The sequence below is a fragment of the Lissotriton helveticus genome, chromosome 10 (genome assembly GCF_964261635.1).
Source record: "Lissotriton helveticus chromosome 10, aLisHel1.1, whole genome shotgun sequence".
NCBI lineage: Eukaryota > Metazoa > Chordata > Amphibia > Caudata > Salamandridae > Lissotriton > Lissotriton helveticus.
This window is the reverse complement of record NC_136071.1, coordinates 357,005,653-357,033,358: the sequence shown is the minus strand read 5'-3', so window position 1 is coordinate 357,033,358 and position 27,706 is coordinate 357,005,653. Positions and strand designations below refer to the sequence as shown.

Below are 27,706 nucleotides of genomic sequence, written 5' to 3'. Positions count from 1 at the left end.
TACAGGGTCATTTTCCTTGTGGGTCTTGTAAAGTTTGCCCTCTAACAAAGAAATCGAAGACAGTCGACATTGGGACAGACCGCCCATGGGTCCAAAAACACTTCACTAATTGTCACAGTGAGAAGGTGGTTTATCTAATTATCTGTCCCTGCGGTCTCAAATATGCAGGGATGACCTCACGGAAAATAAAACTAAGAATCATGGAACACATGAGTACTGTAAGATGCAAAAAGCAAGCGACACGCTTGACTTCGCATTATTTGGAACTGAACCACCAACCACCAACCAGAAGATATGGCATGGACCATATTAGAGAAACCATTCATCCCACAACACATCACTGACACATCCAAGTTCCTTTTATTGAGGGAACAAAAGTGGGTATTTAGACTTAAAAGTGACACTGAGGAACTCAATGATTCCATCCCATGGTCCACCCTATGAATATCGGGGTATTGATGTTACGGTATAGACCACATTGCAGTTAAATCTGAGAATAATATTTTGTATCTGTCATGGTGGAGACTGTGTTATATGTGAATTTAGGGGCTAACTTCCGCATGAAAATGAAGGCAGCCTGCTCCCTAGCTGGTGGCCTACACCTTAACACCAGCTATTTAGTCATTTCAGGTTGCTATCGCCACTTTGGATCAATAACCAGGGTGGTTAAGTCTTTTGATTCCCTTCGCAGACATCACATTCCCTTTACAAAATAGTTCAAACTACATATCCCATGATTCTTGGGGAGTCATTTTAGTTTTACTGGTTCCTCGTGAGATTACGGGGCTCGATACCGCTTTTTGGGTACAATGCCAGACTACTTTACAATAGACCATCTATGCACTCATTTAGGCATCATGGAGGACTAGTGAATCATAACGGGCTCTAGACTTTTCTGATTGAAGCACTAGGAAACTACGTATCCCATGATTTAGTAGGAGTACTGTAGTTCCTCGCGTTATCTTGCGCGATCCGAGTGAGATCTCGTGAGAATCGGGATGCAAGCTTGGGACGAATGAGACACATCCCGGGGACATAAAGATACATTTCTAACAAGGGCCGTCACCTCCCCGACGGCTTAGAAGATTGCCGGAGGTATGGACGGAGAGGTAGGGAGCCTTGTGTTGTCTTACTATGATCGGTGTTGCCTTACTGTGATCGCTGTTTATATTTCTGGCGAGTGAGGTGTGGCTTGCTGAGATAGCGGTATCCCTAGGAGTGATTCACCAATAATGTCTCAACCTGTGAGTGGTAATCTTCAGACCTTATGTTAGTCCTTCAGCAATGGACTGTAAGATTTGCGAGAATACGACGCTCAGTATCTGCGCCTATGTCTTGCCTGGCGCCTTGAGGGTGAGGAGTAGCTACGCTGTTAACTAGCGCCATTAACTCGGTGTGGCAGTTCCTATGCCTATAGGCGTGTTTTCAAACTGTGTATTACAAGCGATGCGGGGCTCAGTGTTTATACCTATGAACCTGCAAAAGGTCCCTTTAACTGTAAGCCCTTGGTGTAAACACGTAAGGAACAATGTTTTTTGTCACCTCGCATGGTGACCAATGGCTAGGTGCAACCTACAAGTCAAAATAATGTTTGATATGCCCTAAACAGTAGATATGTGAGTTTTTGAGCGGTGAGAGTTTTCTAATGTCATGTGGAGTACCATACTTGTGTTTTTAATGTTGTGCAGAAACGGCACACCCTTCGAATCAAGGTTTGGTGTTTCTGTTTTTTCGTAGAGCGGTGCCTCTTTTACCATGAGCTGTTGCCAGGTGGGGTGAGGTGATTTCTCCATACCTTTGAGGTAAGATTTGATGGAGGTTACTTTGCCTATTGACAAGGCTGGCCTGAGGGCTATTTCTAGCCACATAGCTTCCTGAAAGACATACAATTCTGTAATCCAAAACTACCATATGAACTTCTTATCTCTCCCATAGATTTATCCAAAGGGCGAGAAGATTGGCAACTGTGAGAGAATTGATTCACAGTGTATCCTTTTCTTATAATTCACATTGCTTTGTTCACTTTTGCAGTAGCAATTCATTTTTTAGAGGTCCTGACGAAAGCACTGGGTACATTTTTGCCCTCACAAATGCTGAAACATGTTGACCAATACATACTGGAGGACGGATATTTATTGAAACCGTCCAATTGCACTGTTTTTAACATTCGTTCGTAATAGTCAAAGAATAAAGTTGTAGTCATATTACGCAACAATTTTAATATTCACATTACACTTTTTTTGCACTGCACATTCTCTCTTCCCATACACTCGATGCATTAACATCTTGCTCACATCTGTTTTGTTGTACACTTTGAAAACATCCTTGGGCTCCTCCATCATTAGGGTGGAGTGATAGCCCTGCTAAAGAAGACCCAGATGATGAAGCATGTCACCGGGACTGGTGAGTGATGGGAATCCGTACAAATGTTGTATATTTTGGGTAGTTTGGGCATAATTCAGTCTTCCTTTGTCTTTGTTGGATTGAGACTCCGGGGTATGTGTGTGTTATGAATAATTAGTACTGGGGCTGTATGCCCTGTAGAGTCTATACATTTTGGCCTCCGACCCTTCCTACAGTTTAGTGTTTCGTTCATCCCACTTTACCAACTAATGAGATATCTCTTGGGGTGCTCCCTGTTTCCACTGAACCCTTGCCCTCTTTAACAAGGCTATCTGTGACCCCCACATTTTTCACTAGTGATGTAACTTCCGATCCTCTTCCTTTGAATGAGGATTCTATAGAAAAGGTGGGGTGAGGCACACCTTTAAGCCCAATTTCTGTCTCTATTATAACCGATAATAGTGACAGTCCCTGTGTTAGAACTAGAGGGCAGAAGGCTAGACGTAAATCAAAGCACACCACTAAGGAAGGTCAAGTTGTAAAGAATGGTAAAGGGAACACTAGTAGTAAACAAAGGAAGGTTGTTGAAAAACCTATTGGGAAAAAAGGAAACAAGGCGAATAACCAGCCAGAAATTGTATTACCATCAACCAGTGCTAGGGTCCCAATAACAGAGGACTCATTCTGGGAAAGAATGGAGACCCTCTTATCAACGCTTTTGGAACCTATCTGATTAAAGGTTGAGAATATTGAAACAAGGTTGACCAATATTGAGGGAAAGCTCGATATTAATCAGAAGCTATTCCAGGATAAATCAATTTCTATACTACCCCAATCTACTGCTACTTGTTCGAATGTAAATCCCAAAATGATTTTACCAGTACCAGTAACTCAAAGTCAAGACCAAACTAATAATTCCAAGGTCACTGGTAGATTAGTGCATAAAAAACCAAGGGGGGATACAGGAAATAATACTTCTGGGTTACCCGTCTCAACCCCAGCAGTTCAATCCAGAAGGGCTGAGGATAAAATTGAGACAAATGCAATTTTAGGTTTACCCATTTTGAATTTGCCCCCAGAAGCGACACCATATACTGTGGTGTTAGCCAATGTTCCTTCATTACCCCCTAATACCTTTGAACATTGGTCGACCTTAAGGAATAAATCTATTCACTTTTTATCTCCCAAGTTTGGGCTTAAAAACTATTTGTTTTCAGAATTTAAAATGGCCAGAAGAGTGAGCTGGTTGGGCACCTCAGATAAAACACTGAGGGGCGACTGTGTAATTCTATCATTCCGGTCACCACAATTGGTGCCTACCCTAATCGAGAGAGGTTATACAGGGACATTGGACCCAGACTTTGTTAACATTCTTCCCCTTGGTTATTTTTATTGTCCATCTCGACCAATTAGGTGTTTAGCTCCCCCCGTCCACCTTTAAACCTTGATGGACCATTGGGTAGTAGATATGGTGTACCAATATTTAGTCCATTTGACACTCTCAGTGGCTTAAATAACAATGACTGACTACAGGTAGATAATACCACCCTCACTCCTCTAGACGCAGTGGTTGACCCTATCCCTTATTCTGGTAATGGGGATACCATAATGACAGATGAGGGGAAAGTGTTTAGTATAGTCCCGATTACCCCTGGGACTTTGGGACACACAGGGGGCTCCGTGACCTTAGATGGGGGATCAGAGGTGGGCAGTGACCATAGGGTCTCTTCTATACCAACTGGTTCCGCCTCTGTCGTCCCGGCTATCCCCCTGATAGTCCCATTGGTGTGTAAAATGTCCTCTTGGAATATTGCTGGTATTAGATCTAAAATCGCCAATCCAATCTGGTGGGACTTTATTCAGACACAAGATATGCTCTGTTTTCAAGAAACCTGGAGTCTTGATCCGGTCCATTTAAATGGTTTCAGGACCTTCCATACTCCAGCTGTGGCCGTTTTACATGGAAGAGCAAAGGGTGGTCTGAGTATTTACTTGTCTAACAAATTGGACTTTGTAAGAGTAACTGAGCCTATTACATACATTTATTTTCAATTTTTAGTACTTGTCTTGGCTTTTGATACTCCGATTGCTCTTGTTAACCTACATAACAATATTCCTCCTGGCGATGTATCTATTGTTTTGAGTAAACTGACCAAAGCACTGTTTTTGCAGGAAAAGGCTTATAGACATAAATTGATGATACTCTTGTTTGGGGATTTTAATTGTACTCTGTGCAGTATGGTGAAGGATAATAGGTGTGGTATAACTCAGGATGATGGCTTGGGCCATTTACATTTTAATCACTCCCTTCTAGGGGAACAATTTAATAATTTGTTAGCTAAATTTGATTTAGGATTTGCAAATTAATTTTGTACTTTACCATCTGTCCCTTCCTCAACATTAGAATGGAAGGGGCTGCACTTCAACCATTGATTATGCTATTGTTTCTAACAAATGTGGTGGGAGAATCTATTCCTTTAATGTTTCTGACATCGTATTAAGTGACCACTCCCCGCTCTGTGTGGCCATCCAGCTGCCAACAACGTCCACTCTGATAAATCATAAAGAAAGGGACAGCATGGACGTGAATCTAGCTATTGGTAGCGTTAATGGATATACCTTAAAATGGACCATGGTGAACCAGGCAGAAATAATTAAATTAGTGGTTGGTAAATGTCTACATGAAATAATGACTTGTTTAAGGGTAGATTCTCCCCCTGAAATGCTTCTTGCTTCCTTCGCGACAATTTCGAATGATATTAAGTCCTCCCTTGTGAGACAATTTAAAAAGCATAAGCAGAAGGGAGGTTGGTTCGATTCTAAGTGTACCAGGGCATATGCTCTCCTAAAGAAGGAATTGCACAAGAAACCCAGGTGTATCGGGGAGGTTGGTAGACTTAGGAAGGAATATAAAATAGCAATAAAGGATAGGGAGAAAATATGCTGAGAGCTGAAGCCTTGGAAGCTCTGCATCTAGCTCCACCAGGAATGATAGTACGGGTTTTTGGAAACTCATCGGAACTCCCTTTCCTTAGGGATGAGGATGGTCCGAAGTTGGAAATTGCAATTCCTGAATCTGACTGGTTTAGGCATTTTTCTCGAGTGTATGAGGGCGAAGGTCAAGTGGGATCTGTGATATCTCCCTCCGAATATCCTACCTCTAGAAATTTGTTTTTCACCCTGGAGGAAGTTGAAAAAGCCCTGTTTGTAAGCCAGGGTGGTAAGGCACCTGGCCCAGATGGTGTCCCCATAGACATTTTTAAGACCACCCCTTCTTTGTGGGGCCCTCTTCTGGTCCAGGTACTTAATGCCAGCTGTGTTGCAGACTTTCTGCCCACTTGGGTGGAATCTGTACTAGTTCCTATTTATAAAAAGGGGGACAGACAAGATCCGGGTTGTTACAGGCCCATTTCCCTCTTAGATTCTTTTACCAAAATAGCGGGTCGAATAATTTTGGACCGGCTTTTGATGTGGGCAGAAGAAAACTCTATTTTATCTGATCTCCAGTATGGCTTCCGTTCTGGTTTAGGGACAGTGGAACAGGGTTTAAACCTACTAATGCTGGTCGGGAAGTATACAAGGGCCAAGAAGGGTAACTTGTTCTTGGCCTTCGTTGACCTCTCTGCCGCATTTGACTGTGTGATCCATTCCAAACTGTGGATCTTACTGGGACAACTTGGGGTTGAAGAAAATATTATTTATTATCTTAAACGTTTTTATAGCGACGCTTCAGCCCGCGTTCGCTTTGGCCTAAAGGGGGAACGCACCGATAAAATTCCAATCAGGAGTGGGGTCAGACAGGGCTGTGTCCTGGCCCCTTTCCTTTTTAACTTATATATAAATGGATTGGAAGAAGCTCTGTGCAATAACAGTCTGGATCCCCCATACGTAGCAGGCCGCCCCATCCCAGCGCTTTTGTACGCTGACGACGCTGTTCTTATGTCACGTACTCAAGTGGGATTACAGCGTGTGGTAGATAGCTTTTTCCACTTCATAAATGAGCTGGGTTTAAAAGTTAATGCAACCAAAATTTTTACTATGTATTGTGGCAGGCACTGCAAACCTAAGAGGGCCATATTTATAGCAGGACAGAAGCTTGAATCTACCAAGCAGTTTTCCTATCTTGGGATATTCTTTACTCAGAGCAAGTCGTGGTCGCAGGCTGTGTCAGCTAAAAAACTTGCGATGATTAATTCGACGGCCGCTCTTAAGACTTTTTCAAAGAAATTAGGCAACAGACCACCAGTGGAGCTAATTAAGATCTACAAAGCTAAATGTGTTGCTGGTGCTACCTATGGCAGTGGGGTATGGGGTTTTGCTGACCCCTTGCCTATCCAGGTAGTGGAAAATTCCTTCTTAAAGTTTATCCTTGCGGTTCCCAAGAGCACCCCTAATTACAATTGCCATGCAGAGCTGGGTCTTGCTTTTATATCTGATCTAATTAAGCTGGAGCCTGTACTGCTATGGCACGGGCTGTGGACACAAGAAGCTACACAGCTTAATAGAGACATCTTGACAGATATTTTAAAATTAGAGGGAGCCATGAGGATACCGTGGCTGAGATATGTTTGTAACTTTTTAAAAGACATTGGAAAAGCGGATTATTTTTTAAACCCTACTAATATCTCAGCTATCTCGCGTAAAGACTTGAAGAGGGAGGGCTTAGCTTTCCTGGACTCTTTAAGAGTTGCAACTGAGATCTTAAAACCTTCTGTTCTGCAACATCAAATGATATTAACGACTTTTAATATTCAGCCCTATTTAATCCATGTGCTAGACAATTATGAAAGATTTTTATTGTCTCGCTTCAGATTTGGTACTTTCCATAGACTGGTTAGCTTCCCTACAGAAAATAACTGGATGCACGATTTACCTCCCTGTCCCTGTGATGGCATTTCACCTCAGAGTACTATTCATGTTTTTCTATTCTGTAAAATTTACAATGTGATAAGACATAATGTTCTATTACCATTCTTGAGAGAAATGGACCATCGTCAATGTCGTGTGGCCATGCTTAACATTCAATGCCTTGATAATCATCTGTGTGTCGCAACAATTACATTATTCTTGAAAAATGTGATGCGCAGTAGGAAAAGTATGATCACCTAAATGCACTTTAAAAGTCAAGATATTACGGATTCTGAATCCCCTGCAATTGATGAATTTTTTGTACGCCAAAGATAAATTGTAAAATTTATTTTTCTTAAAGATTTTAATGAACTGTTTTTATGTGTACTTTTAATAATTGCTTTTTAACAATCGAATAAAGTTATATTTGACTTTGACTAGCTATGCAGCACATTAGCCTGGGTGCTGAAACATCTACTGTTCTTTAACATGGAGGGAAGGTAAGCACCAAACTGCATGACGTGCCAGGTATGGGAACACATGGAGAGAAATATTGCCTTTCAGTGGGAAATGGTATAGTCCAAAGCTCTGTTTTTTATATAAAATCAGGGCCTTCGGTGGTCATTTCACTGAAAATACAAGATTTAAAAAAAATATTATTGTCTACGGGTGCTGGTGGAAGACAGTTTCTATGGACTGGAATCTAGAGAGTCCTAACGTGATTCTGATATTTCACTGACCTCTGCTGGTCGTTTTCTATCAAGAAAGTTAAATAGAGGCATTTGCCAGAAAAAAAAAGAAATTCTCCCAGCAGAAAGCAATTCTGGTATTTTACTGGCCTCTACTGGTCATTTTCTATCAAGACAATTAAATAGAGTCAGTTGAACAAGCAAAACGCAATTCTGGTGTGTTACTGACCTCCACTGGTTGTTTTCTATCAAGACAGTTAAATAGAGGCAGTTGAACAGAAAAAAAAAGACCCTAAGTGGAAGCAGACAAGTCCTAGGGCTGCTCTCCAGAGCCCACAAAGTACATACATATGTAAGTATATACTAAAGTATATACAAGAGGTCTTGAATGCTCGACCTAAAAAACCTGGCATTAGTAAAATACAGGGAAAGTGCTCTGGAGCAGTTGGAGCTTGCAACCCCTCACTTTCCTAGAACTAATACTTACAAATAGCAGGACCCCTCAGTAACTGATTCTATGTATGAAAAGGGGTTCTAAGGGCTCTGTTCCGTATTTTAGATAAGCATGCTGTGATTATTTTTATATAAGTGGCATTTTTGTGGGGATTCTTAAATGGATGTTTTTAGTTGAACAAATGTTAATCACATTTTGACAATTTATTGCACTAGATGTGTTGTTTTTACAATTGTAAAACAATGGCTTTTATTTATTATGCGAATGCATTTGACTTGACTTGACTATGATTGTGCAAATATATTTTATTCTTCCAATTTTTGGGGTGAAAATGATAATAAGATATTGACTAAAATAAACAACAGTGAATCACACTCTATCAAGTAGCTAAATGAAATCAAGTATTTGAAAATGAACAACATGATATCGGATGCCAGCAATAGCAGCTCATTTTTTCAATTCATTTAACACCAACCAATTCATCATCCGTACCTCAATCTTCCTGAAGACTTCACAAATGTGTCAATGAACATCTGTGTGTCTTTCGCATGATTACGAAATATAATGCTGAGATTAAAAACAGTTTATGATGGTGGCAGACATCAGTGTTAAACAACACACTGGACATGTAAAAGCTAGTGGAACATCAGCCATCACACAAGTGGGATCAGATGCATAAGTGCCCAGTTTGACTCTCATCACTGTATATCAAAATGATGCAAACCACATCATGACAGTGTTCAAACCACTCACCACTTCCCTAATCCAAGAAAGCAGTCGTTGGTGATCAAGGCTGCTGGGTGCTGCAGAGAGTTCCATTAACCCTAGCAATGCTAGGATCCTCTCGTCTAGAATATTAAATATTAAACCTTGACCATCTTCAAGAACTCCTCTCATGCAGACTGTTAAAGATGGAACCTTGTAGGTCCTGTATTTATCCTAAAGTCTGGCTGGCAATCATCCAGGATTGAGTGTAACTTCATAAACCTTACAGCGGGTTTGTAGAAGCGTTTTCTGTGACCTTTAGTTGAAAGAGAATGTCAGATCTTTTCGGGATACTGTCATTTCTAATGGAGACATTACTAATGTTTGTAATACTATGTAATCATTCTCCTACACACTCGTCAATCACAGGAAAGGGGGAAGGATTTTCCCCAATGGATATCTTCCAAACGTAAACTAGATTAGCTCTCTATCTTGATTTTTTAAAACTTTTGTCTGTTGGATCTTTCAAGAAGCCGGCACTTCTTGCTCTTTGATGGTCGGGCTGATTGTTTTAAATGTGGCAATTCATTAAACCAAGCTTTCTCTACACCAATGATGTCTCTGGTGCAAGTCATCTCTCACATGTGTTTAGAGTTGTTTTGGACTTAATATTGTTGGTGTAGAAAAAGATTTTGGCGAGATTAATGTTACTGAGAATAAGTGGATATGCACAGAGAGTCAGGACTCTCAGACCAGCAACCTGGTTATAAATTTACCAAACGCACAGTAGTTTGCAAAGTAATCTTTTGATATCACTGTATTCCTTTGCAACATCAATATCACTAGCATATGTCACTCTGGCCTAAGAAAATGAAAGCTCACTGCAGTGTGATCCATCCAATAAAATAACCCTTGGCCACCTATGAGCTCATGGGTGATATTATGAGGCAATAACCAGTCTAAAATATATATTTATTTTGAATAACATACTTAATTCACTGTGCAGAGTTATGACTGACAATATATTCCAAAGCCTTTCAGACTCTTTTTGAGCAAGATTGTTTTTATCATGGATTCAACTATTTACAGCACTGATCTTAATGTGCAAAGTAGTAATAACTTCATGAAGTCCAGAATTCCTACCTCAAAAGTGTTTATACATCTGGCATTGATAGAGTACAGTCATTAGCTGCTGAATGAGAGGGAGTGGGAGTAGACCAAGTTACAATAGCATGGGTCAATCTATTTCATACGATGTGTTGAATGTCAAAAACAATGCATCCATTACATTGACCTAGCACTACTTGGTAAAAAAAAGGTATATAATTACTATTCTTAATTCTACTTGTGCGTACTTCCCAAAGTAAGTATGGGTTTAGTTATGAACAGTTAGTATATACTCTCCTTACAATTTCATATGATCTTACAATATGCTCAGAATAAGGAAAGATTTGCATCACAAATTAGAGTAATTTCATCGGTGGCCGGATTATTACTGCAACATCCCCATCTTTGTTGTCTTGTCTGTTTACAAGATGATAAATCCTCTTGGAAATGCCAAATTGAGAGTATGCTCTGTTACTTTATCAAGGCACTCTTTCCAAAAGTTCAACGAGGTTGTGTTTGCTACTATTAACAATGTATTATATTATATTATATTATAATTGTGTTGCTATAGTACTTACTACCCCTGACGGGGCATTGTATTGCTTTACACCAAACAGGGCCCTGCTCTGGAAACCCAAGGTAAGTAGTTAATTAAGTGGTTATTGGTTAATGTTGGCTATTGGGATTAGTCTTGTGCTGTCAAGGAAGCCCCTGCATGAATTTAACCTGGGTTATTTTTGCAATTCATAGTAGTTAGGTGAAATCATTAGTGGGGGGTATATGCATTTTGTATGTTGTTATTGCTTTTAAGCATTACAAGTACCATTCAAATAATATAATGTTAATGGTACAAGGCAGAACGTGTGTCAGAGATACATCATGGTACAATCTGAGACCTTAACAGTAAGTTGAAAGGAACCGCAACAGGCGTGAGCAACCAACACTTCATGGTTATGTTATCTTGATCATGATGAATATCTAGAATATGAATATTGTGGCACAAGAATAGTGTGGTTAAGAAAGACTATGATCAAGGTATAACTATCAAAAGGTAAGTGCATATAGCGAATGTATAGATTTACTGTTCCTTACTCCACGTCTGCCTGCCTTGAATTTTTATATATCGTCAAGATACATATAGGTGGAGGTAGATATAGAAAATCTATACTTACTTACCTTTGATATTTTGTCCTCAATATTCATATACCTCGTAATTCCAACTTCAATATTGAGGGCACACACCCTTGATCATAAGATGGGGCAAAGAGTACAACAGATCCAAAGGCTAGTTATCTCACCAGTTCAATTGAATAAGTGAGGTAAGGGATTGTAGAGTATTGGAAAGTAGTATATGAGTCCAGAATAGTGGGTGCTGGCTACGGTGGTTTGTCATCTAACTTTGATTTACATTTTGAGCTGAATAGAGTCTTAGTCAGTTAATGTATTTGGCTTCTTAATGCAGTAATTTATGAGGTTATAACAGCAGTTTATGCCTGTGCCCATTGATAGAGCTCAGTTTCTCATTTGCAATTACGGCGCATCAGGCGACTTCCAATAATTTCAATGGCTCTTTCAGCCACCAGAAGAGCCAAAACAATGAACATGCAGCTCATTCCACTAGCTTTGGGCCTAAGTAGTAGACCTAGGAGACAAATCTTGACTACTATCAATAGTAATTTGCCTATCAACCTCAAAACCAGTTACATTGCCCCAAAAAGTTGCGATACTTGGACATAACCAAACCATTTAATAAAATGTCCCTTTAGAGTTACGACATCTTGGGCAAGCGCTAGTGGTAGTGAGAAAAATTCTATGTAATTTCGACAGTGTGTGGTAATTATAATGTGTATAGTTGAATTGTAAAAACATTAGCCTAGCATTCCAGGTGCTTATTCTAACACATCTGAGAGTGAAAGACCATTCCGTGTCTTTGAGATCTACTGATAAGTCAGTCTTCCAGCAGTTTTTAAAGATGTTTAGGTCCTTATTCAGAACAGATCTAATGGATTTATAAATGCGCGCCCAGAGTTATAGAGCTGGCCAATATGTATACCAGTGGCCAACTTCCAGATAGTTAGGTTAATACGAGCCTTTATTTGGTAGAAGCTATGAATGGCCAAGAGAGCAATTTCAGGGCATATGCAGTGTGTTGTGTAGTTCTTTAAAGATATGTGTGCAAACAGTGTCAAACGACTAGGTGTATCAATAAAATGCCACATATCCCCAAAAAAGTGGTACACTGACAAAATATCAACTCTCAAAATATCCCCATACAAAAATATAGTGACCAAAATATCTATTTAAAAAATATCGACTTCCTATACTTAAGATGGTAAGTACAAAAATATCGATGTCATTAATATAGTTGTATACAATATCGATTTTTAAATATGTACAAAATAAAATGAAAAATATTAAATATATTAAATAGTACAATTAATTTTAAATATATATATTTAATATATATCTTAACAAATATAACAAACAAACTTAATTTAAAAACTTAAACACACATATATAATAATTAAAATATATTTACATATATCTACTCCAAAAAAAGTTCTCAAACTAATAATTTTAATTTATATTGTGATTTAAAAATAATATAAAACCAAATAAATATATACACATATACCATTAACATAAAATCTTTACAAAAAAACTTTCTATTTAAATAAAAAATTAAACTACTTAAAATGTTTTAAATTTAGCAAGAATTATTTTACACACTAATAATATAATAACATAACAGTATAAATTATAACTGAATAAAATAAATTATAAAATATAAAATGTAATACATATACTGTTCACATTACATTTGATACCAAACTTCGCAAACGATTAAAATTAATATATAAAAAAAAATACTACTCCCATGTCACAGAACGCAAAAATAATAAAACTGGTTAAAATTTACAACTCTCCCTCCAATAAATGCAACAGTAATAAAAGAGTTGGATTGCGGATAAGTAATATTTACTGTGCCCATTCCAGCCAGTACAACAGTAACAAAACTGTTAGAGAGCAAAGGAAAACATTTAATAATCCCACTCCAATCACTACAACAGTTGGGAAAGTGTTAGATTGCGGAGGGGTAACATTTACTATTCCCACCTCAAAGAGTGAAACAGTAGGGAAAGTGTTGTGTAGCGGAGGGGTACATTTTACTATTCCCACTCCAATCAGTACAACAGTAGGGAAAGTGGTGGATTGCAGAAGGGTACAATTTACCATTCCCACTCCAATGAGTGCAACAGTAAGGAAAGTGTTGGATAGCGGAATGGTAAAATGTACTATTCACACTCCAATAAGTGTAACAGTAGGGAAAGTGTTGGAAAGCGGAGGGGTAAAATGTACTAGTTCCACTCCACTCAGTACAACAGTAGGGATAGTGTTGGATTGCGGAGGGGTTAAATTTACTATTCTGACTCCAATAAGTGCAACAGTAGGGAAAGTGTTGGATAGTGGAGGGGTAAAATGTACTATTCCCACTCCAGTCTGTTTAACATTAAAAACATACAAAATATCTTCAATAAATAAAATTCTTTTAAAACAAAGTTAATAAAAAATATATAAATATGTTGAAAAATAAAATACAACTATATTTAATATTAAAAAATAAAAACATATCACAATCTTAAATACATATGCTGCGCGGATGGTCCTTAATCAGCCTAGGAAGGCGGCTTAAAAAAAAGCCCTCAATGCATTGCACTGGTTGCCAGTGAAGGAAAGAGTCATGTTCAAGACACTATGCACTTGTCATCGAATTCTTAACAATGCTAGTCCTTCCTATCTAAGCGACTTGATCACCGGATGTGAGCCTAGGAGGTCCCTGAGATCCACTGGTACAGGGCTACTGGTGATCCCTAAGGTAAAGAAGGCCAAGATGGGAGGTCGCTCTTTCTGGGTCCGGGGTGCTCAGAATTGGAATAAGCTCCCACTAAAACTTAGGATGGAAAGTTCTGAGATCAAGTTCAGAAGGATGCTGAAAACCAACGTATTCTCTGGCAGCATGTAATTATCTCTGTTGAGACGTTCTGCGCCTCCCTCTCACCCAGCGCGGGGACACGCCGAGATGGCGTAACCATGCGCTCTATAAATGTCTTTATTATTATATCACAAATATCTACAAATATTATAATAAATAAAATACAAAAATAATTTTCATACAAATAAATATTTTTACTTAGAAATTCTTTATGAACAAAAACATTATTACATGCATTTAGTTCAGTTACTTCCCAACCTATAACAAAACAAAATGCACAACATGCACCTAAAAAAATATTTACACTAGCAATATAAATATTCAAAGTAATTTTCATTAATTAAATACTAATTTATTATAATTAATATACTTACCACAATAAATCCCCACAAAGCACACAACACACTCAAAACATGTGACAACAAAGTATTTACACAATTAGCATAATTAATTATTAAAAATCATTCATTGCTTTGTAATTTACTTCCCTCCCCATACCCTACAAAACCCACTACCTACATCTAAAATCTAAATAAAATACATTTATGTGCATAATTAACATAGTTAATTAGCAATTAAACAGTTATTATTAATTACAAATTAAATTATAATCATTAAACTTAGTTAACTTCCCACCCTTTACCCCAAGAATCTGTACAACCCGCACCTAAAATTAAACTTTAAAAAACATTAAATACACAGTTAAAATTGATTTTCAAATAAATAACTAACAGTATTTAACAACTAATTAAAAAGTAATTAAAAATAATTTACTCCCCACCCTTTACCCCCATAAACCCAAAACCCACAACTAAAAGTAAACAATTAACAGAATTGATTACTAATTAATATTATTAGCAACTAATTATTAATTAATTACAAATATTAATTACTTTCCACCCTTTACCCCTACAACCCCACACCTAAAGAATTACACAATTAACATAATTAATCATCAAGCAATTAATATTATCAACTAATATTAATTAAAAATAAATTATGTCCCACCCTTCACCCCTATGACCCCACAACGGAACGTGAAATAATTACACAATTAACATAATTAATTATCAATTAATTAATTGATATTAATTGACAACATATTATTAATTAATTAAAATATATTACTTACCCCCTTTACCCCATAAACCCCACAACCCACACAAAAAATGTACCCTAAAAATTAAAAGCACAATTAACACAATTAAATAGCAATTAAATATATATTAAATGCAAAATAATCAATAATTTATTATAATTAAATTACTTCTCACCCTATTCCCCTATTAACCCGCTACAGAATTAAAAAACACAAAATGTATTTAAATTAAATGTAATAACTACTAAAAATGTAACACATATTAAAAAACATAAACAACACGTATACAAAAAATTATATCACATACATTTAAAATGAATACTAAAAAAATAACACTAATTAAAAAATATATTTTAAACAACTATATTCTTGCAAATGATATTAATGACTTCTATATTTTAAAAATGTATATTACTTACCTTCAAATCGATATTCTTGACATTGATATTTCCATGTCATGATAGTTTAAACTCGATATTCTTGTCTGTCGATATTTGTAACTCGATATTTTGTCTAAACACCCCAAAAAGGAGCTCAGTTATGGCTCACCCACTCAAAGCAAGCTGCATATACTATCATTCAGGAGTTTGGGTGAGTGTTAGCCAGGAAACAACCCATCACAGTTGTGCTGCATGATAATAGGTCTCAAGATCGGGGCCACTGAAGCAACCCTAACTATAGGGAGGCGTAGTTTGGACAAGGCCCCTTTGTGTCTACAATTTTCCCAAACTAGGGGGGTCATTACGATAGCAGGCGGACTCGAGCCCGCCCCCCACCGCAGCGATGCCTGGGGCCACCTGCCTGCAATGCAGCGGTCCCGCATGCCAGATCATGATGCGACCGCCACCGTGCATGGTTAACATTGTGGCGGGTGATGCTGGCTGCAGCCCCCACCGCAATGCTAAACATGCAGGTCTTGCTTTTCACTGCACTACATGGCAGGCACCACCCAGTGCCTGCCTCTTAGTGCAGTGAAATGTAGGAGGTACCATGGGTACCGCCACAGTGCACCACCCCCAATACAAGGGGGACCCGCAACGGGCCCCCAAAAGCATTCTCCGCCAGCCTTTCAATGGCTGTTTGCCCACCACGGAAAAGATGGCCTCGGCCAGCATCCTAATCTGGCGGACGGTGCCTGCTAGGCACCGCCACCATTTTACGGTGCTGACCGCTCTGCCAGACAATCAGAACGATTACCTGTGGTGGATCCGTGGCGGGTGGTCTTTGCGCCCTCCATGGTTGTGGTCCGATTCCCCCACCATTGTAATATGGCGGGGGGGAAATGGCTTTCGGATGGCGGAGGGCCCGCCACCGCACTGCTGGCAGTGGCGGCCCTTCCGCCATCATAATGACCCCCTAGGTCTCCTAACACCGTGTTAACATCTTGAAAGAAATGGTACGAGAGCACATTGGTTATACTGGAAAAGTAATGTAACAGATGGGTATTGATCATTTTAGCAATGGCTAACTACAGATAAGTGAAAAAGGGAACTTCTTCCAGAAGACTACAGATGATCTGGTACCTTCTACGGGTCTATCCAAGTTCCCAGAGAACATTTCGATTGCTTGCTATATATATAGACCCCTAAGTATTTTATTGTGTGTAAGGCAAACTTAAGACAGCCCGTATCTTTAGCATGGAATGTCTGGGACCCTAGGTCTGTTGAGGGAAAATGCTGTTGTGATGCATGATGGGGCCCATGCACAGTCTCCAATTTAGTTCCACATTTTTAGCTTGACATTGTTTCTTAATTGTGACTTATATGCTTTGTGTTTACACTATAATGTACTGAGAAATTATTATACACGCTGTTAATTTCTTAGCAAGCATTATTATAATGTTTTATTTGATTGTTCAGCTGGACACAGCTTTTCGGATCCAGACTAACCATCACATCAGCATTGCAGCTTTGACACAGTGCGACTGGAACAGTGTTATGAAGAACGGCCTCTGAGCTACATCTGGCAGAGGAGCTCTTCTGCTGGGATTGTACTGGAATGCAATGTACTGTGATTGAGATGCAGTACTGCTGACTGTGATCTCTATCCTGCGAAGGACGATAGCCTGCGCTTTCTGATACAACATACACAGGTATGGGGATTCGGCTATCCCAAGGGATCTGGCAAAGGGTACTCCCACTATGCTCTCGATAGTGTGGGTAGTAGTAGGTAGGAATATAATCAGAGTAACGTCATAATGGTTGAACTGTTCATCTTTTTCACCATTCTTGTAATACCGGTTAAAATGTTTTGTTTCTTCTACCTTATAATTGCAGCACACTATTTCTATGCAAGAACACAATTGTTTTAATAAATGTTTTAAAACTTAATTTGCATATTTCTTGTGTTTTCATTGGGCATGCAAAAGTAAAACAATGAAAGGGTAGATCTGTTTCCACAAATTCCATGGGGAATAAACAGTGGGCATGTTTTAGGTTGCTGATACCATCTGGTACCATGGTAAAGGTAGGGTTCAGATGGGGAACTGTGGGCTAGCTAGGAAACAGGCCAACATTCTCTGAAAAATATGTGTGAACTGAGTTCCAATATGTTGAAGTCTATGTTGTCCAGATACTCAGTCCAACTAAATTCATAGGAACCGTATAACAATGCAGGATTTGGTTATATTCACTTTTAAATCCAACACACTGCCAAACTCCTCCAATGAATCCAAGACCACTGGGAGGCCGGAGCAGACATCCTGGTAATAAAACACATCATCTGTATATAATGAGAGAATGTGAACATGACGCTGTATTACTGAGCTGATCCAAACTCCCAGCTTCACATGTGACTGGCAAAAGGTTCCATTGCCAAGGAGAACAACAGTGGTGATAAGGGGCAGCCTTGTAATGGGGGATATGGGAGTTAATTCAGATGGCTGGTGGGATCAATAGAGGAGATAGAGGAAATTTCATATTATTAGGTTGCAGGGGTATGACTTTCAAAGAAGGAAAGTTTGTGTACTTAAAATGAGGTGTCTGTAATTTGCAGAAATACAACAGTAGAGATTAAAGAAAAGATGCCTGTGACTTAGAGTAGGCTGCGCTCAAGAGAAGAGATATGTAAAGGATGAAAAGGAAGGAGAGAGTCATTTGAAAGAAAAAAAGTTGAAAGTCAGACGTTTTAAGTTAAGGTCAGTTTTTCATGAAGGGTTTTTTAGGAGTACTGATGAGGTCTTTTTTTAGATAGCGTACAACCTGAGGGTGCAAAACTGGAACAAGAAACTATATTATTTGCATGTGGGCATGTGTGTTGTATTAGGTAATTTAGATAGGCACTACAATCTGCCAAAAGTCTGTTTGCTGCTTGAATACTGCTAGACAACTGCTTCAACGAACACAGCTCATCTGCACAGGGACTGGAAGTGTAACGTAATGACTGTCTCCATATATAGGGAAATATCATGAGCTTTAAGTTGGGGTCAAAGGAAGTAGTAACCTATTGTCCATATCAACATGAGATTTTATACAGGGTAAATAATGCAACATTGATAAACAGATTTTGCAAATGATGCAGTGGATGATTTATGATGTTCACTCTTAAAGTTTTGGTCGCCACATTAATTAAAAAAGAAAAGGTGGGTCGATTATAGATGAGGGAGAGGACAGCCTCCACAGACAGTTGAAGTGTATTGTCTGCATTCCTGTTGCTTGAGGGTGGAGACTAGATGTTGAAGTGATGGAGTATGGAAACAGGGTTCTCCTTAGAAATATAGGGAGGGTTTTGTTTGAAAGGTCAGCTGATAAGTTGGTTTTCCTAGGCACTGCAGTTTTGGCAGATGGTAAGCAGGACGGTGGGACTTCTGTGCCTATTGCTTATGGTTAGTATGTTTTCAAACAGGGCCTGTCATTTCGTGTCTCTAATTGCTGCAACAGGAAGGCTGATAACAGCCAGTTGCAGTGATCTTATACTCTATTGGGCTTTTGTTGTGGGTGCTCCTGACTGAACACAGTCCTAGTGCTTCTTGCAGTGAGAATCATTATTTTACTCAAAAGCGGTGTCCTTGGAGATTCAGAGTGCACAAAGGAAGTAACTTGAGGGCATATTTACAAAAAAAAATCAGCACACGGAGCTGAGCCAAATTTGGTAGCGCCGTGCTCAGGCATTTTGAAAATGCAGGGATGTCCCATTTCACAAGAATAAGGCGCCCCCTGTGGTTCCCCTGGTGCTGGTGCAAAAAAAGCTGCCTAGCTACAGTGCAGGCACCCTGCCGCCATGTTGCAATTGTGCCTGCACTTCAATGACGATTGTTTATGTGCAGAGAAAGGGACACCTTCCTGCATATAAACAATCAATAATGGAGATTTTCTCTTTCTATGTGTGCCGCAAAATGCAGCACACATAGAAAGAGCAAAAAACAAAGAGAAATTAATTCTAACACCTGCTCTTGCATGGTGTTCGTTTTTGGCGCTGCCTCAGCCTTGTTAATCTGGGGCAGCATCAAAAAGCAAGGGGTGTTGCAGTAGAACGCCCACAGCAACATCTATTGCAGGCCCCTTTGCTACAGAGGACTGTAGCAGAAAAGGGCATATTTACAAGGTGGCGTTAAGTCACACATAGGGGCAGATGTATCAAGATTCCATTTTGCGATTTCTAAATAGCGATTTTTAAGGAATCGCTATTTAGAATTCGCAAAATGGAATGTATGTAAAAAATCGCTAATTTTTAGCGATTCCTTAATCTTCCTTATTTGGGAATTCACATTTTGCGAATTCGCAATTAAGGAATAATTTCCCATGCATTCCTATGGGCCAGGAGGCCCATAGGAATGATTGTGAAATAATTCTCAAATTGCGAATTCGCAATTTGCTAATCGCAAATTGAGAATTATTTCAAGGGTGCAGGGGTGTCTCAAAGACACCCTGCTGCACCCCTGAAATGTACATGTGTGTGCATATGGCGCACATACATGCCCTATGGGCATGTGTGTGCGTCACATGCCACCTTCAAAAATGCCAAATTGTGCATTTTTAAAAGAATTCGCAAATTAACATCAAATTCAAGTTGGTGTTAATTTGCGATTTCTTATCCAAAATTCGCAATACAAAAATGCTTCATACATAGCATTTAAGGAATCGCAAAAATTGCGATTCCTTAAATGCTTTGGGAAAATAAGGAATCGCAAATTTTTGCGATTCCTTAATTTGCGAAAATTTGATGCATGCCAAAACATGCAAAATGACCGTTTGCGACTCTGCGAATTTCGGCCTTTGCGATTCGCAAAAGGCTTGATACATCTGCCCCTAAGTGGCTTAGCGCCACCTTGTAAACATGGAAAATGGTGCTACGTCGCTGAAGCGTCAAAAAAAGTGACGCTCCAGTAAGGGTTTGTAAATATGCCTTAGTTTTTTGATTGAATTGCAACTGTACCTGAGGCCCTTGGGACACATGTGGTCAAGGCAAGTACCCACCAAGGATACTGGTCAGTAACCACTGATTGCCGTGTGACCCAGAACACATATGCTTAACCTTTCTAGAGAGCAATCAATTTTTAGATGGGCACAAATCTGTGATTTCTTCTGTAGATGACTCAGTGTGTTTGTCTGTGGCAGACCAAAAGTGCAAAATTATTTAATGGCCCTTTCTTTGAAAGCTTTTTTTTAAATCAACAGATTTGTTGCTAAACATATTTTTTAAGAATTGTTCGCTTGTTTTTTATGACTCTTGCAGGTATCCTGGTGGTGGAGTCTCTCAAAGCCCATGGAATCGAATTATAGAAATGACACCCGACAGGATACCTACATTCTTACTACTTTACCTTTATGCACTGTATGGTCCTGGGTAATGACAAACGAGTTTAAGCGAAAACTGCCTCGGCTGACAGAAAAAAGTTCAGATCCGTCAACATGCACGTCTGTGTCCTCTTGTTAAGGTCATAGTTCTAAGTAGGTCAAGCAGCTCTTGGGGTGCAGAGATCTCACATCAACTCCAACCATGGCCCTATTCTAGAATGCCTTGGGAGTGGGCAAATTGTGCGGGGAGGCTATCGTTTTGTGTTACTAGGCCAGGCCAGGGGCAAACTAGCCACCGACAGAGGCTAACCACTATTACAGTTTGGGGGAATTCTGTGTGCGGATTCCAGGTAGCCAGGATTAGCAATACTGCCTGGAATCTCCCACAGAATTCTTTCAATTGCTGTTTAGGCCCCAAGGGATGGCAAATAACTGCGCAGACTTATTAGGCTGAAGTGACGTCCACATAATTTTCCTGCTTCCGATAATTTTAACACAGACATTAACCACCTGCTTTGAGCATGACTTATAATTGTACAAAGAAAATTCGCCATGAGACTTCTGTTCATCCACAGAGGTCTTAGTCGACAACACCCAGGCTCCTGCTGGACTGGCAGGCTGCATTATAGGGCCGCTTCGTTGCATGTGTTCACATTTCCTTTTACTTGTATCAGTACAGGTGAATGGTCTTCTAAAGTGGCGCTGTGCAAGGCACTTTCTGTGACGCAGCTCCACCGTCCCGTTTACCGTATTAACAAACACCGTCTCTTCACAAGTTCCCCTGCACAGCGCATGTTCGCACAAGGTTCGGGGACAATTAGAGGCGCTCCCGCCAGGGCCTCTCGAGGCAGCCAGTCCAGCTCGGCCCTGGTTACGCCACTGTCTGTACAAGTCCCCAGCACTGTCAGCGTATTCCTGTCTGTGGTTACCCCGATTAACATGTCGGCTCCTCTCGGATCACCTGCACGGTTTTGCTTTTTACCTCTTGCTCTGGAAAAAGTTACCTATCATCACAACAGCCTGTACATTTCGCACTAATCTCGCATTTACCACTAGTTTTCTCTGCATATGTCGTAACCACCCGGCCATTTAATGCCTTCAAAAACCTCCCAGCTTGCAGCATTCGGCGGGACGCCGTGGAAATCCGTTGGAAGATCGCAGCGCGTGCAATCAAGTCCTTAGACGCGTCCCCATTGGACGTTCAGGCCCTGTCTCGTGCAGGGCAAGAACAGACAAGGCCCGAGAAACTTCAACACAACACGTCTTGCTTAATGCACGGGAAGAAAATAAGTGTTTAGTTTTTTCTCTGAGAAACCGCCACTTAAAACTGAGGAAAATAGATTTCGGGGGTGCAATTACCCAAAAAATTGCAGCTTTTGAGATTACAGCAGGGAAAAGAATGGAAAGTTCTCCTTCACAGTCCAGTGGTTTAAAGAAAAAGTTAATGTTTACGCTTTAGGTAAAGATAGCTGTCTGGATTGGGTATCACATACAAGCCACAAGTTCATGGACGATCAGGCTATCATCTTTCTAAGGGCGATAGATCAGTGTCATCAAGCTCCCAGGTGACTGACCTGATTTTAAGGCAATGCCTACTTTTGAAGTGCTTAAAGCCTGAGGAATGCAAGCACTCTACAAGAAAGAAGCAACAGCAAAGAAGAGGTGGAGGCACTCATGGTGCCTGTCTGGCACTGTGGTTCATCTGAGACAATAATCATACCCTGTGAGTGAGGAAACACGTATTTAGCCATTCTCTTGTGGGCAGGGGCTTAACAAAGGCCCTTGTGGTGGCTCAATCCCATCAGGCCTCCCCTGCGACCCTTCAGGGGCCCCATTCAGCAAAGGCCAATGAATATCTGTGAGGTATGGCAGGCTCGGGGAACCTAATCACATGCTGAAGGGAGGTCAGTGGTCGAAGTGGATAAAGAAAAGTATGGGAAGTGTTATACAGAGTACAGTGAGGGCGGGGTCCACGAGTGTGGGGGCGGTGCAAATACGTGACTAAAAAGAGCAGAACATTCTGTAACTATTTAGCTGGTTTCTCACCTTCACGTAACTACAGATAGCATATAATGCACACGCCTTCAATAAAGAATAAATTCAGATTTAATTTATTTGTGAGAAATGCAATCTTCTGGTAGGAAAGTTCAATTGCTTAATGCAATCATTTTAGATGTCTGTGGGTGTAACTGGACAGTCGCCGTTCTGACTCCAGTTCGGTGCACTGCTGAAATAGAGACATGCTTTTATAGAGCTAAGAGAAACAAGTTTATAAATAGCTAAGTCATTATCTAACAAAACGCATTATCCCACAGTATAGGAAATGTTGAACACAGTATAGTCTGTTGCAAAAAAAATTGCGTGTACATTTTTTTAGTGCATTCAAAAGTTATGCTTTTAATAATATGCTGACTGTACCTAGTGCACATCTGTTTTTTAATGGTTTACATTAAAAGTACAAGTTCCAGATTCTATCCATTAAAGCCCAAACTGGCTGCCAAGCAGCCTTTAGATTTACGGATTAACCACTTGCACATATTTATATTTCTTTCAGAGGCTGGCTTCTTCTCCTTTAGCTACCTCGCCCTTCTCTCCACAGTAAAGGAGACCCCTCTAATCACCTTTCAACCCTTGGCAACTCAACTGTTAAGGGATGTTTGTGTTTTTCAATAAAAAGTATGGAAACTTATCATCATATATAACTTTATTCGGTCATTTGTACAAAAAGCCATCAAAGTATACAAAAATAAAACAAGGGTACATTTACAATTAAAATAGTATTAAACCATTGCAAGCGCAAGTAAAAATGACATCCCAAATTAGGTTAAAAAGACATAGGTACATAAATACATAACTACAACCGCCCTAGTCATACTTAAAAAGAAATGCTATACAAGCGCCAAACATATGGGATAAAAGGCAGTGTATACCAAGCTAGATATTTAAAATACGTATACAGCGTAGAGTGGGAAATGAGTTAAATGTGGCAATACAGCTATAATAAAAAAATGTACGAAATAGCCAAAAGGAGAATAAAAAACAGCTAAGAGCAAAAGCTATTGGCCCAGAGGTATCTGTTTTTAAAATTCTGAACGCAATCTGGTACAGCCTAACACCCAAGTTGAGTCATAATGGTCTAATAATAAGTATGGAAACTGTTTTGATCAAATTAAAAAAGCTTGGAAAAGTCAATCCCCCGTTCCTCTGCCCACTTGGGTCTCTGAGGTGGGCCCATCATTTTGTGTTACACACTGCTTGTGGGGACTTCTGTGAGGTCAGTGAATATATCATCAATGGAAGGTGCCTGTCTATGGTCAGGAGTGTGGGATACACATTACCTGTCGGTGTATGTATGTACGCGTGCGTGTATGCCACTTATACCGTGCAAACCTAGCTACATAGTAAGAGTGCTCTTCCCACATCTGGGTGTTACAGTAGGCAGCGCAGAAAATTGAGGAGTTGGAATATCATCCTCCTCTCTCCCTGCCATCACCTCATCTCGCTCTATACCTGGCCATCCTCTCACTGTGCCTCCACTTCTACCTCATTTTTCTACCTCCATCTCATCCTTCTCTCTCTCCTCAGCATTCCTTCTTTCATACCTTTATCTCACTCATCCTCACCAACATTCTTCTCTCCAACTCACAGCCCTCACTCTCTCTTCCCCACTATCCTCCCTTTCTTTGCCCTACCCCCCCCCCCGTCTCCCCCTCACTCTCCTACCTATCACCCTCCCCTCTTCACTATCCCGACTTCCTATCTCAGCCAGCTCTCTCTCCACCTCAAACTTAATCACTTAAGAAAAGTATGTGAGATAGCTGGCTGGGTTGTGCGCTACAGCTTTAATCCACAGCATGGCCAACTCATCCCTTCATTCTTCTTGGGACAATAACTGCATACCAAACAGTTGGGATCTCTCTCTCTCTCCTTTTTCTCTCACACAAAATGAACAATTTAAAATGCAGGCAGATTACTTGCTACAATGTGCTTATTCTATGGGCATATAGAGCAGCAGTTCTGTACATTTCAGCACCTTTTTTTTCACAAACTTTTATTAAGAAAGGTATATATATACATACAGTACAGTTACGATTTTTCAACATATCAAGGGTGGGTCAGCATGGTTTACAGGTTTACAGTGGGTACTTCGCTCCTTTTTGGTATATACGGTTAGGCACTTGCATTTGCGTTCCCTTCTTCGCTGAACTTGTGTAGAGATCAGAAAGAGAGAACGAGAGAAAAAGAAAGAAAAGGAAAAAGCAAGAAGAAAAAATCCCAAGGGGGGGGGGGGGGGGGAATCTCTGTCGGCTGATCTCAGCTTTGCGATCGGGGACGTTTACGGGGGTTTGAGGGTGATCATGTGTTCGTCCAGTGCTTTCCATTTCAGCACCTTTGTTAAACGGATTAGACATGAATCCGGATGCTCACAGGGACCTGGGTACTTATCTAGCAGAGACCTCCGTATATCTCCCACCACTCTGCTCACAGGAAGGTGCTCTCCCCCTCTACCCTCGCCTATAGCGCCTAGTTAGAGGCTAAATTAGAAATGAGAGGCCCTGGGCGGGGGTGAAAGCGAGAAGGAGGGGGGAGGAACGGGGACTGAGTGAGGGGACAAACTCGTTTATGCAGCTAGGCGCTGGTGATCTTGAAATAAAATGATCAAAAGCAGGTTTCCAGGAAAGGTCCTTTCGCCGCTCGCTCTGAAATTAGACGCCCTGGGCCAGGCTCGGTCCGTGGCTAAAGCCGGCACTGGACCCCCAGCGCCCTCCTTTCAGAGACAGCGGCCTAGTCTGACATGTAGTTGACTCCGCCCCAGCTTTAGTGGAATATCAGAGTACCGAAAGTGTTTTTAAAAAAATCTCCTGGTTACCCTTCTACATCAATCAGCCCATGTGCTATGATGAGCTCTTAACTGCTGAAAATTGAATTCTTCATTTCTTAGCACTTAATGAACTCCAATTAAAAAAAAAAATTCTGATCTGTCCTGCCCTTTCTCGCGCCTTTCACTTTCCTTGTGGCGTGTGTGTGTTTTTTTTAAATCCGTGCTCCAGCCTTCTTTCTTACCTTGTCTTCGCCTCCCACCGTTATTCTTACATTCACTAGTCTACCCCTGTTCTTTTTCTATCCCCCTAGGACCCTTACCTGTGGCAGTCCGACATCATTCGCCGGGTCGCGGGGAGCCGCCGAGGCCACCACAAAAGCGAGTACCGTCGCCAGCCCTGTCAACCGCCATGCGTTCATCCTCGAAGACCTGAGAGCATCTGCTGAGCACAGAGGCCGAGCACCGCACCCGGCACTTCTCCAAAGTCCCCCGTGGCCCCTCCTCTCTTCACCACCACGTACTGCAGCCTGGCGTCTCGGGGCCTGAGGGTGAGAGGCATAGCTTGGTCAATAGCGCGACAGGTTAATGCAACTGCTGCGGAGATCGGCGTGTAAACATGCAAGTCGCAGCGTCCAATCAGAGAGCTGGTTAATGTGTCTGACGTAGCAATAAGTGAGTTACCCGAGGATCACCAGGGAGATAGTCGAGTTGGTACTGCACCTCCAGCATCATCTGTTCTTTATTAATCCTAGAAAGATAGCTGATCACTTAGAGATGGACTGAGGATCAAATCGTGTTCAAAGCGTCTTCTAACTGTCTTTTTCCGACAACCAACATGTAGTGCTGGAAAGGCGTGGCGAGCAGAGACTTTTTAAGACACGGGCCAAGTGGGCTCTGGTCCAGGGCCCCAGCCATTCAGGGCCCCCCAGATAGAGCCATCTCCGTTTTCAAGAGACTCTTGCCCTGATGACCTTGAAAAACTCCTTAATAGATTGTTTAAAATGCTGTTTCTTCTAATTTACTTTCAATGTGGGTGATGTGTGACAGTCTATCACAGACATTTTGCAGGGAAATGTGTTTGTTTCATGCAGCATCCATAAAAATGTTTCTTTTCAATCAAAACAGGACCTCACATATGAGAAATGGGAGGGTGTCACAGAGATCATTTCCAGCAATATTAGGAAGCTGCTGCTGTGTTACAATATTGAAAACACACATCCCTACCTCTGAATATTAGATCTAGACACATTTAGAATTTGGAGGAGTGTCTCTGTGCACTCTGAGTGGCCTGGGCATAGAGGGCATGAAAGGGCTGAAATTGGATCATAAAGTCAAATTTCTCTCTAACAAGGGCCCCCAAAATACGTGTGGCCCAGGGCCCCCAAAATCCTTAAGACGTCCCTGGTGGCGAGTTGCCCAGGTGACCGCATAACAGATGTTGCAAAGGGAAATCAGGCCAAAGTCCGACCTGGAGACTGCCATACCAAGAGTGGGATGAACCTCCCCGCGCCCGGCGTGGGGACCCTGCTTCCTCGTAGGCTTAGAATAGTCCACCTGCTCAGGGAGGAAGCAAGCAGACCCGATGACAAGTGGATCCCCAGGTCCGCTGCGATAAATTCAGAAATTATAGATGGCCTAAGTTCAATGCACAGTCGAAGCATAGAGATTCACCTGGAGGAGGTGGGAAGACACAAGCAGAATAACTTCCTTTTCCACGTTGAAAGAGAAGATGAAAAAATCGTAGGTAGAAACCCCAGGCAAGGGCAGAGGTCTACTCAAGTGGAAGAATCCTCAAATGTGTCTGGTGAAATAAAAGGACCCCAGTTCGCCATCCGATGACTGGGGATGGCTACCACCAGGAAGGGAGCTTTGGTCGACAGAAATGTATGCCAGCAGAACCTGGGAGAGAT

At 40.7% G+C, this 27,706-nt stretch overlaps 1 protein-coding gene across 1 annotated transcript in view; it reads right to left on the bottom strand.

The window, feature by feature from the left end:
* Positions 1-26,247, bottom strand: part of LOC144785195 (uncharacterized) — a 187,680-nt gene extending 161,433 nt beyond the window's left edge. Inside the window, exon 1 of the mRNA XM_078664243.1 lies at positions 26,117-26,247. Within this exon, the coding sequence (XP_078520369.1) occupies positions 26,117-26,215 (99 nt within the window). The 5' untranslated portion in view covers positions 26,216-26,247. The remainder of the gene's footprint in view (positions 1-26,116) is intronic.
* Positions 26,248-27,706: the final 1,459 nt, after the last annotated feature.